At 36.2% G+C, this 12,954-nt stretch overlaps 1 protein-coding gene across 1 annotated transcript in view; it reads right to left on the bottom strand.

The window, feature by feature from the left end:
- Positions 1-12,954, bottom strand: part of LOC309402582 (dynein axonemal heavy chain 5-like) — a gene marked incomplete at both ends in the record, with an annotated part of 181,253 nt that overhangs the window by 119,218 nt on the left and 49,081 nt on the right. Inside the window, 9 exons of the mRNA XM_081996444.1 lie at positions 2,315-2,487; positions 3,996-4,142; positions 5,758-5,973; positions 6,375-6,503; positions 6,701-6,967; positions 9,360-9,513; positions 9,616-9,815; positions 11,455-11,583; positions 11,909-12,020. Of these exons, the coding sequence (XP_081852570.1) occupies positions 2,315-2,487; positions 3,996-4,142; positions 5,758-5,973; positions 6,375-6,503; positions 6,701-6,967; positions 9,360-9,513; positions 9,616-9,815; positions 11,455-11,583; positions 11,909-12,020 (1,527 nt within the window). The remainder of the gene's footprint in view (positions 1-2,314; positions 2,488-3,995; positions 4,143-5,757; positions 5,974-6,374; positions 6,504-6,700; positions 6,968-9,359; positions 9,514-9,615; positions 9,816-11,454; positions 11,584-11,908; positions 12,021-12,954) is intronic.

Below are 12,954 nucleotides of genomic sequence, written 5' to 3'. Positions count from 1 at the left end.
GCCCTCCCTCCATGACTCAGCCTCATTCTGAGGCACCCAGATCTGCTGGGTTTCTGCCTTTTTTCCCCATCTTCCTACTCCCCAGAGCACACAAGATGGGATCTCTGATCTGGCAATAGGAAGGCACAGAGGCTGGAAGCAGCTCTTGTTCTTGCCATTTCCTGACCAGTGTGGCAAACCAGAGAAGTGCTGCCAGTCTGAGTTCCAGGAGGAGAATGGACAAGAGGGAAGATTGTGATGGGCAATAGAGAAAGAAGAGGAGGACCATTTTCTGCTTCAGCCTCCATCCTGGGTTGATATCCTCAGGTTTAAATGCCAGCCTCCATAGATGGTGTGGAGACCAGTGAAGGGTGTAGGAAGACTTTTGTTCTAATCTATAATTCTACAACATCCCAGTAAGTCCATTTTAACACTGTGAAATTCAATAGCTTTATGATATGCCTGGGGAGAGAAAATAAGCATTGAAAAAAACCAAATTATACCAGCTAGTATCACTTCCTATAAAATAATACAGTACTGATTCTAATATTATAGCAGTAATAATGCTTATCACCTTACTACTCTGTAATCAGTTAACATAGAAAAAATACCACTCCTAACAATTCTGCTACTGAAAATGAGGTAAGGACAAACTGTATACATAGTACAAGTCCTAAACAGAACTTGCGTTTCATTTTTTGCATAAGGCATGTCTGTGTCTGACACGATGCTTAGGAGCACTCAATTTCAGTCCCATTATCTTAATGTAATGTACTACTGCCACTGTGTATTTATCCCGTGCTTCAGGAATTTTTCTGAACATAAAATCATTAGCCAAACAGCACTTGACTCCAAGCTAATTAGTGGAAAACACAGATATCATTACCTGAAAATTATCAGAAGCTCATACAGGTCCATATAGCAATATTAAAAATATTAAAATGGAAAAAGCCTATAAGGGGAATAAAATCTGTTCTTATGCAACACTGCTTAGGTACATAAGTTTCCCATGCCAACACTAGAAAATATTTCTGCTTGAAACACCCTTTCAATACATGACAGTGGATAGTCACCAATCCCTGCAGGTCTATTTGGGTCTTCTAGGTTTGCCCAAAGGCAGATACCTCTGTTCTTTTTTGTGGTTATTATTATAGTTTAAACTCATTCAAAAGACTTACTTTCTTTAATAATGTCACCACACACTAGTTTTCAATCTCATGTGACATAGCACCTTGAATAAACCCTAACCAACTAGGCTGCATTTTAATTCTGTGAACAGATTTTGAATGACATTTTCTTGATATTGTCTTTGCCGATGGGCAAAAATATTGTCTGCATGGTAGCGCTACGACACCCACTAACCAACTGCATGTTTACTGCTGCAAACAGATCTCTACCTAGCACAGGAATAGTAGGGTACATAACATAGAATTTGGCAGATGTGTGTCACATATTAAAAGCCAGGAATCTAAGCAAAGGGTTTTGGCTCTCTTAAATAGCTCACTGGGCATAATTTTGGTTCAGAAATTGGCAAAAGTCTGAAATTTCACTAGTAAATAAAATCTAGTAGCACAGAGAGTGCAAAGACAATTCCAACACTAATTCAAGAACCTGCAGTCGTTCTTCACACAACAAATGACTGAACACGCACAGTATTTTGACATTCCTATCCACACGTAAAAGAACAAGCTCTAGCATAGCAAATACATCTGCCTCTTGCCTGGCTGAAGCACTACCAAGTACTTTAGGAAGTTACGTATCTAATGGAGTTTGTGCTGTGATGTATAACTAACGCTCCAGCAATAAAAGGTCCTCCCTGTGTTTTGCCCTCAGAGCTTTTTCTGTGTTTGTAGTCCTGTAATTCTCCATAGGCCTTGCTTAAAACCGTATTGGCACTAGTTATTCAATGCTATGTCCCGAGTTACTGCTTTTTCCTCTAGGGTTACCTCAAATGAATCACTTGGCATAATCCCAAACTCTCATGCAACTACTAGCTTACTGAAAGCAGCAATATATTGGTTTTAGATCCACTCTGTTTAGGCTGGTGAAGTGTATGGCGTTCAGCTATATTTATCCTGAGCACAAGTAAGTTTTTCAATGCCTACCACAGCAGATATAGCTCAAGCAAACACTCAAAGAGAATTCAAGACGCCTCCTAGGGGTGCCTGATTTTGCTAGCTGAGTATATAAGCACTGGCCTCTGCTGTTCACCATAGATATTCCAGCACTATAGGGCAAACAAAGAAAGAATTTGACTCATGAAAGCTAAAGGAATTAAGTCAAGGGAATTAAGTCTTAGCTCCAGTACTGTGCACTGCATTCTTTTTATAACTACCTGTCAGTTAAAGGAGTTATAACAAGCCTGTCTGTACACCCTAAGTATTCATTGCAGTAGGTGAACTCTACATCAGTGATTTGGACAATGCATTTATCCAAGTCTTCAAGAAAATAGAATCGAGACTGTTTTTGCCATTCAAAGTCAGATGGAGATTTAATATTCATACGGACCTATAATAGAAAAGAAAAATCATTAATACAGAAATTAAACAGTATAACAAATTCATCTTGAATTCCATGCAGAAAAATGTCTACTATGCATAAATTCAAGAGCTACAACCTGTAGGAGTCAAGACATTCAGAATTATCTTTTCAAACCTGTCTATGACATGCTGTGTCATCAAATCTAACCACTCTGATTTTCCTCTGAGTTGTGTAGAATTGTGTCTTGCAGAGATATTGAAGAACAGTGATGGAAAACTTCATAAAAAACTAAGTAACAATACTGGTTACACTGCATGATATCAGTGCCATTCCTCACAGCAATTCTAAATCATGGACAATGCTTGAATATATTGTATACATGCTTTCGTGTTTGTTTTAGTTGGGATGTATTTTTCAGTATGAACTTGCCACACACATAGATCTGTGGCAGATTACTAGATCTTGATTCATTATTTTTGACACTTGATCTCAAAACCACCGGCCTCTTGTCATCTGCCTTGCAGACATGGTTTAAGGTGAAGAGGAGGTTCTGGATTCTCAGCCACTTCCCTCTACTTTCTCTTAAGGGGAATAGAACATTTTGAGAGAAAAGGATAATATCACATGTACCAATTAAGAATCCTTTCCCCAGTTTTGGACTTGGCCCTGATTTTTTATATCACGTGCAGACTCTTTAAATTTAACCAAGTTTCTGTGATTTAATTTTATTATAATATGACATTAAATTAATTGATAATTTAATGTCCAATTAGCAAAATAATTATGAAAATAAATTAAAAATTACAGGCTGAGGATAAAATCCCCTGCCTATCTTAGAAGCTGGTAGTTTTCTTTCTAAACTTTCGGTATTTTTTAAATTATTTTCTATCTTTCTTTACACATGCACTTAATTTTCATCTTTCTAATATATATGCGTAAACTAAACAATGCAGTAGTGAATTATTGACTTTTGCATGATGCAAGCTTTTTGAAATTTATTTTACTTCAATTTTTATAATTATAATTTCATGTATTCAATATACTTATCTAAAGGAAGTCTGATGCAACTCAATTATAAAAAAATTAAAATATCTGTTCTGGTTATTGTTGCTACCCTTTCAAATATATGGAGCCTCACTGCTTCAAACTTTGGATAACTATTACCTTAAATCAACACATAGGCTGGGCTGGAAATCACGAGTGATACTTTTTAACTTTTATATTTCAGTTAAATAATGTATTAAATTTTCAATTTGAGAGAACAGTTTAATTTAAACTCTTTCGCTCACAGTGAATTTGTGCATGATGTGTATCAACAACCATTTAAAAAACTGAAGTCTGAACCTATGAACATACCTGTATATAATTCACCCTTATCTCTGCATGACACCTGTATAAAATCAAACTAAATCTGATATGCTGTATCACAGCACTAATGTCAGAGCTACTCAAAGAGAATATATTGTAAGATTTGTTTATAAATTTTTATATGTGCAAAAACTTATAAAGTCCCTTAAAGGTTTTCAAAAACTTACCAAATCATCAAAGATATCCTTCTGGTGCACATGAATGGTGATTAAAGTTTCATATTTTGTGCGCTCCATTCTTGTCAGATTGTGTGTTGTCATGTCAATCAAATCATTTAAAAGTTCCAAAAACTTCTGACTTGTTGTGTGCATTACCTTTTCCACATAGCAAGAACAGCCATATTAATATAAACATCATTTGTTCTTCCATTGTTTAGAATAAAAATTTAAAAACATCTGCAAACATATGGGCCCATGACATCTGTGATCTGCTCTGTATTTACTAGGCTTGGAATCCTAAATTTGGATTTTCAGGCACTGTCCATACATGCATTCTTAGCCCAGCAGAGTACAATAAGGTTATATCTAGGTGAACAGGTCACATCATAAGATTTTATTCAAGGACTGTTGTTCCTTCTACTATACATTACATCTTCAGTTGATTGCATCCCTGCACATTTTCAGAACCATCAGTCTCTGGTTTTGGGTATTGCACATCAGCGCAAGCAATATCGACTCTTTAGGGGGAACAGGAACCTGGAGATCTATCACATCCTCTAACCACAGGAGGGGGAAAGTGTAGTGTAATTTTAGATGCCAATGCTAAAATAATAAATTTTTTTGTGGCACCAGATTCTGTTACAAAATTCCACAAAATACAATACTGTCTCAGGTAAACAGCATCAGCCTCTGTCAGTGATTTTCCTGGTATACAACAAATTATAAAGCGCTGGGCTTTTAGAAAGGGAAGGTCATATGCACTCCTGTTCCAAATGTGTGAGAGAACAACCACACTAGCTTTCTGTAAATATATGCAAAGCCTAAAATTCACCCTGTTTGCTCAGGACAAAAAAGCTAAAAACACTTCAAAACTAATGGAGAACTAAACAACCACCCCATCCCCAAACACACACAGAGAGTTCATCCCAAGTAAATGGAAGTTGTTTTCTAGTTAATGCAAAATAATCTTTGCATCTAGTTAGTATATGAACTAGAGTGGATTAAAAGCAGGTCTGTGCCCTTTTTAAACTTTGTACAATGCAGAAAACATAGCACTAAGTGGTCTCCTCCATAGTCTGGAGTCTTTGTTTTCATTCACTATCAAAGTACAGCATGGTACTGTTCCCCTGCATTTACTTTTATGGTGGGATGGTGTTCTTAGCCCAATCTCACTGTATATTCCTGATTAACGGTAATCTGCAACTCTTCAGTTCACATCCTTTCCTTCCTGCTTCATAGATTCAGTGTTAGTAATAACACCTTGGTGTTAACAGTATCTTCTCTACGTGTTTGAGATTAAACCAGCACCTCCTCAAATGGCTTCTCTTCTTTCCCTTCCCTAAAAAAAGAGCTCATCAGCTAAAGAATCTAACATACTCTGTTACAGGAGAACAATGCCCATGAAGCACTGTTATTTCCCCAAATTTTGTGACCTCTTATTTCTTTCCAAATTTGATTTTGGGAAAGTAATAGGATAAGATTCCCTATATTCCCAAACTGAGAAATTGTCCCTTACCAAGATGACTGTGCTGACAGAACAACAGAGAAAATCACAGGATTAGGAACAATTCTAAAGCACATGCTGGGGGATGGTGAGGAGGTGTGACCTCTTAACACATTTTTTATCATTCTGTTTTCCTGTTAGCTTATTTATTATTCTGGTTGCTTAACTAGTATTTTGTGCTTTTTCCTACACGTTATTAATTTTTTGCAATATGCACTGTTCCAAACAATGCTTTTAATTAATCCCCAAAGATTCATTAAACATTACCTTTTTGTCTGTTTTGGTACTGTTCAGTGCATTCTCTGCATCTCTGGTCCAGATCACTTGTATTCCCAGAAGTCCTATTTGTGCAGGAAACATTGCCTGAAAGTCATACAGCTTAAATCCTGAATCGCTAATGGCCATTGATGCCTGTCTAATGATGGTATGGATTGTTTTCCTAATCCCATTCAGCAGCTGACCTAACCAGAATTCCACATTGCCCTGAAATAAACAAGAAAGTACTTTTAAAGAAATGGTTTATGAATAATTCACAAGGAGAAAAAGCCCTACGAGACTTTTTTCACAGTTCTTCATATTGCCATTTCCCTCTTTGTCATTCTCTAAACTTTAAAAGATTCCTCTCCTCCTTCTGGCTCCACTGCCCTTCTAGACATATGTGATGGATTTGGCACTTCACATCAGTAGTGCTGAAAAAACAGGTAAAGTAACCATTACAGAATGACACAAATGTCCTGTCCTTTCTGGCCTTTGTTCTTGCTGTTCACATTGGAAGGTTTTCACTCAGCTAGTCAAATAGCAGCATGATGCGATACTGTTGGTCTCTAAAACATAAATCTACTTTAAAGCAAGTCATGAAAAACTGCAATATATACTTCCATTACCTGAGCTAAAACTGGTTCAATAATATTGACCTGTTCTCCTTCTTGAGATTCAAACAACAAAATCTGGTCGTAGTTTTTTTCATGAAATCCCACTCGGTTAACATTGTCAAACAAACTTAATAAATGTGCCTACAATAGAATCAGAAAAAAAAGCTTCATAAAGTGATCTGATATGACATTCTTACTTTGCCTTTAAATCCTGTATTAGAAGATTCTATACATCTTTCCATAAGTGAAAGAAATTCTCTCAACTAAATAATGAAATCCTCCATGGTCCTCACTCACTAATATTGACCATAAGAACATTATCGCCTTATTACTTGTACCTGAATAGTGTGGGAATCAGATGCTTGACCAAGGATTTCCAGAAGAGCAGGGTCAGATACAAAAAAAAATCTTGGAAACATTAACCGTTTTTTTTCCAAATACCCAGTCAGTGATTTCTGACAGATTTCCAATTGTTCCAGCAAATGTGGTAATAGCTGTGCCAAAGTCTCATCTCCAACACAGCACTGTACGATGTTTGATATTTCATGGGCTCTCTGCATAATTCTCTGCCATGATTTATCAATGTTCTGAAATCTTCTGGCTTCCTGGAGTACATGAAAAATGCATTAGCTCTTCCCCATGTTTGTCAAATTCTAAAAAATAAAAAATTCCATGAGACAAGGTAGCAGTTTAATATGTCCCTTGCTGTTCAAGTCTTCTTTGCAGGACTAATGTATGAATATGTATAGGCATGCTTATAATGATCAGTGCTTATAATGGTCAGAGTTCAAATTGCAAGAGAAAGAGTCCAATGGGACAGCTCTGGAAAAAGAAAAAAGTCTTTAACTTCTTGTTGGGCACCAAAACTGTCTGTATAAAAGGATTCCAACACACACCAGAAAACTCAGACAGCAGCCTTCTCAGAAATTACAGTCTTCCTAGCAGCAATGCACAATGTCATGTAATGGCCGTTCCACACAGGTTATGAGGAGTAAGTTGTTAGTGGTAATACCTGACAAACAAAAACAGTATATAGTCTGAAGCTGCCACACTTTTAAGGTACTGTAGATGAAGGGAGACAAATTCTCATATACTGGGAGCTGGAGAATTTTTCTACACTGGGTATACTGACTTTAAAAACCCTTTCTTCACCTACAACAAATGAAATGTTAATGGGATCATAAATTATCTGAGAGCTAGAAGAGGTCTCGAGACCATCCAAAGCCATTTGCCTGTCACAAGACAGGATCACACCCATGCCACTCTTGGAAAAACATCTGTCTGTCTGGTGTTTAAAGATGCTCAATACTGGAGATTCAGAAGCCTCTCCAGGCAACCTTTGGTGCTGGTGACTCTGTTTTAATATCTAAGCTTAATCTTTCTCGTGTGTACACCAATTACTTATCATTCATAGATACAGAGAACATATTGTTTTCTTTCTGTTGAGAGCAACCCTTATTTTTTTAAAACTTATCATGTCATCTCTTCAGTTTTTCCTCTCCTTCAAGCCAAACAAGCCTAGTTTGTTGAATCTTTTCTTGTGCGTCATCCTTCATGGATAGTTCCTCATTCTTACTAGCCTCTTCTACACTCTCTCAAATTTGTCTGTGTGTTTCTTTGGCCAAAACCACATACAATATTCTAGGTATTGGTTACTGCTGTTTATGCATTCCACTTTTCTGACTGCATTTAACGCACCAGCAATCTGAAACTCATTTTCTGATAGTATAATGAGAGACAGTGTCAAAAGCCTATCAATATATAGCAACTACTGTTTTTCCTTTATCCACAAAGCTTGTTGCCCACGCTAAAAATAAATTATATTTGTTTGACAGATTTTGCTCCTAACAAATCCATACTGACTGTTACTCACCTCCTTGTTAACTTCCAGATGCTTACAGACAGTTATTTGTTGCAGTATTCATCCAGGAATTGCAATTAAGCCCACTCATCTATCATTACTCCTCCACCAAGCTGTTCCTTCTCCCCTTCTTTAAAGATAGTCATCACATTTGCTTTTTTCCAGAATATTGGCTCATGCATCATCCTTGTAAGAAGTAGCTTTAGCAGTTATCAAATGCCTCAGCTGTGCTGCAGCATTTGTTTATCTGCAAAACTGCTTATTGATTCTCTACTAAACTTTAAAAATATAAACATACCTCATGAACTAAAAAAAATGTATTGTTATCTCAAATAACAGTTAAGAAAGCTTTATTTAACTTACAAAAATTAATGTTAGTTTTGGAAATTGTAAGACTTTAATTATAAAAGTTGTGGCCTGAAATAAATTCATATTTAATCATTTCCCAATAATCACGGTTTTGTGACGTTACAGCAATGGTTAATCCAGAGCTACTAAGCTGTGGTGTGTTAGATCTATATGAAAACCTCTCATTAGGAGATGCAATAGATAGAAGGACTTATTCTGGTATTTCTTTCCTGTAGGAAGTCTGATCATTCTTTAACAATTTGCAGCTGCTATCATGGAAGGTCACAATTGCCTTTTGAAGATGTTGCAATAGTTCACACAGCACACATGCAGCTGCCCAAGTCTTGCAGCATCTCTGTCTGGGACTTAGTTATACTGAGTCCTATCAAGTACAGAAAATCTGTTATTCTATTATCAACATAACCTAGAGCCTATAAACATGTGCACACAGGAAGAAAGGGATGTTAGCATATATGGGAGAAGTGATACATCAGTTTTGTACGATTAAGTAGTCCTGAGCCCTGTGCTATCACACAATTCACTAATATTGCAAGCAGACAGCAACACTTGAGCCTGAATTACAAACAATCCTGCTCCTGTAGGTTTGACCAAGTTCTAAGTAGTTCAACCAGACAGACCCTAGTTTGGCAAAACTTCTTTTGAACTGCCCATGCTCAGTCCACAAAAGTTACATGCATTATATGCCTTGGCAAGTAAACTCTGTGATGTGGCTAATCTCTTGGTACAACGTATTGCTATTCATGTGTTGTTACGACAAATCAACATACCTGTGGTAGCTGTTTTGCAATGTCTCCACCAACAAACACAGCTTCAAGGTAAATCCAGAGGTTTTGTACAGTAATCCAGTTTTCAATTATCTCTGCAGTATTGGTCAACTTCTGAACCCACTGTTGTATAGTGGACTTAAATGGTGCATTATACCTGTATGAACATGAGTTAAAGGGAAAAGAACCTAAGATGATCATTGTTTACTTTTGGGCTTGATTAGATTCACACAATATGTGTGTTTATTAAGTTTTGTACCTGTTGCTCATGAGCGACCCCAATATCATGAGGCTGTCTTCCACCAAAGCTATTTTCTCCAATATATCTGATCCTTTCAAAAGGAGTTCTCCTCGAGTTTTGAATTGGCCAAAACTGAAAGCATGAGTACTCCATTCACTGATGACGTGCTTCAATTTTGCTTCAATATCCTTTTCTTTAACAGCACTGATGCAGATATCCTGTGTAAAATTGAACTAGTAAATTATATTCTAAGGCTAATATAATGCATGCTTATAAAGACGATTAAAATTCATTGGCTAGATCCAGACTTCAGTGTAAATTCCAGCTAATGAAAATATACATCGAAACACCTCAAAATCATTATATTACAAACTAGATTATATTATAGTACTACTTGTCACTGGAACATTTTATGCGCTATACTCCATTTTCACTAGCACTAGCAACTTACACTATTCACTCACTATGAAAATTCACTGATTCAGAGAATCTGGAGGCAGAATTTGTATTAAATGTTTTAAAATTTGAAGTCAAATATACCTACTGAGGGGGCTAAGGAAAATACACATTACCGATCAAAACCAGTTAACAGTTCAAGAATAGAGTGTATGTGGAAAACGTGACTGCTTGCTACTTCTTTAAGACGGTGAGGACAGGACTCTCATAAAATTGGTTATTGCATCAGAGAGAAAAAGAGCAGCTACTCAGACTGGACCCCAAATTAGGGTTCAGGAGTGTATTGGATTCCATCACAGGTTTAAAGTCTCGAGTGTAAGGCTATCACTCTGAACCTTTCACATGGCTTAGATTCTTGTCTGGAAATTTGGTAGAGGTGAGGTTTGATTTCATGTTTTTGTCTTAGAAGTATTGCTTTGTGGAGCAATACAAATCAGGTCACTACTATGGAGGGACCACAGATAATTCATTTCCATAATGTGAACAAAACAAAGGACATAATTCCACCTCATACACATGAAAGATGTACACCCTCTTTAACTAATAAAGTTGACGAATTTTCCCACCTAGTGTAAAGGAAAGTGCAAAAAAGGCCGAGCCTTTCCCTGTGATGATAAATAAGGCTAAGAACAATCCAGCAGAGTTACTGTACAAAATGTATAAGAGAGCTTAAGGGACTTTGGCATCCAGCTTTCACTGAACATCAGCTAGAGGTGGATGACTAACTGCTGCACTCCTTCAAAAATTCTTCAAAAATCAGCTCAGTGACAACAGAACTGAAGTTAGAAACTGTTGGGTTTTTCCTTCTTTATTTTTAGCTATACTTTGTTCTTGCAAAAGGTAATGAGCATAAACTGATGTACTTGCTAGGTAACTATTGTCCCCAAAATGGAGAAGGCAATAGCTTTGTAGCTTGTGCACATTACATAAGCCTTCTCATTGTTCTGTGTTCTTGTGAAGAGTCACTTTTGAAATACAAAAGAACCTTGTTCTCTTTTAATCTTATATCCTCCACTTCTACTGTGTTCCAAGCATTTTGAGCACTAAACAGGATCCGAGTCACATCAACTGTTTTTTCTCTCTGAGGAGACACTTAAAAGGAAGAAAAAATTACAAATAGGCAGACCATAAACCAGAAGCATGACAGAATCACACTACTCATAAAACAACAGAATTCCTTCTATGGAAGGATTAGTAATACCATCTACCCATTTAATCCTTCTCCAGAATAAAAAGGAAATAAACTAACCATCACTGCTAATACCAGCTACCTTCAAAAGAATTCTCCAACTCATGCCAATTTTTTTTAATGTTACAAAGCTGACTAGAAACAGGATTCGAAAAAAACAGAGCCCCAGATCACAAGTTAGTCATTAAAAACAATCAGAAAAGTACATGTACCTCAATATCTTCTTTATATGTTAATAAAGAGGCATCCATTATGTTTTTCAAAGCAAAATTTTCAGAGTCAACATGAAAGTGATGCCCGGTTACTTGTGCAATTCTTTCCCAGTGTCGTGACATCATTGCCTAGAAAAGTCCATGAGAATTAGGGAAGATTTTTTAAAATTGTATTTGTAGGACTAGAATGATCACATACTTTTGCACTGCATCTGTTAAACAAATAGAAGAGTCTTGATTTCCATTCCATTGAAAGCATTAATAATTATTCTAATCACATTATGAAGTCTTTTGTTTTACTTTTCTGTAACTAAGCCTAACTAGATTTTTGCCATAAATATAGCTGCTTTTATCTATAAAAAAGAATTATGGAAAGCATCTTATAGTCATACAATTTAGTCTTCAATAGAGTTTTCAAGTGAATCTTATCTCCAAATTATTATGCTGAACATACTTTGTTTGCCATCATTTCAAGCAAAGGACAGCTCTCTGTGAAGTCATCAATTTTTCTTTTTAGGTCGTGAAAAGCTTGCCATTCCTTCAATGCTTTTGGTAACTTACGGATTCTTTTAAAAGCACAAAAAAAGAGAAATATTTTATTCTTAATAATCACAATCCACCATTTAATAGTACAATATATTCTCATTTTTCAACCAATGAACCAGTAGACTGTAATTAAAAATCCAGATGCAAGCTGGCAACATAGTATATAGCTGATCGTTTCTCACTGCAGGCATGAAACACTGCTAAAGACAGTAAAAATCACACTAGAATGATTTGGTTTGACTTTAAGTTTGAATTAAAGGAGGTTAATTTCATGTGCAAACTCATGTCTGAAGTTAAGCTTTTGCAGTATCACTGTTTTATCAAAAAATTGAAAATGCATTTGATTTTGTAAAAGGGAAAAAGGATTAAACAACATCTATTTTTTCAAGCAAAATAAAGTACATCCTAAACAAAAACTGACCTGCTTGCAAACAGGAGAATACTTCTGTTTCAATCAAACAAGTCTTATTTCATACTTAGTTTGTACAAAGGATATTTAAAGAAAAATCTTCCTTTATGAACAATTTCAAGATGAAAAAAATTTGAAAATTTAGAACCTCTTGTACTATGAATTGTCAGGGCTCCACTTGCTTCTTACAAGTCATGCCAATTTTCATCTGCCAAAGCTACATACCAAAGACTGACAGCAGTTCTCTTACAGCTCAATGGCAGAAACAAAAAGCTGCATAAAACCAACCCATAATGAAAAATTCCTTCAAATAAATTCTCCATTTTTCACAGCTCAAAATCAGACAAATCTGTCACACAATGCTGGAACATGTGTGAATTCTTCACTGCTTGCTGGTAAGAGGTATACGAACATATGCATACCGCCATAGCACTGCAATAATCTCTGTAGACTTTCATCTTGAATCCAACAATAGACAGTATTAAATATGCTAGAGAAAAGCATTGCAGAATGGAAGATTATACTCTGCCATGTATGGATAAGGC

The sequence above is a fragment of the Phaethon aethereus genome (assembly GCF_964289735.1).
Source record: "Phaethon aethereus genome assembly, chromosome: 2".
Taxonomy (NCBI): Eukaryota; Metazoa; Chordata; class Aves; order Phaethontiformes; family Phaethontidae; genus Phaethon; species Phaethon aethereus.
The sequence above is the reverse complement of the archived record's forward strand: the minus strand, read 5'-3'. Positions and strand labels throughout refer to the sequence as shown.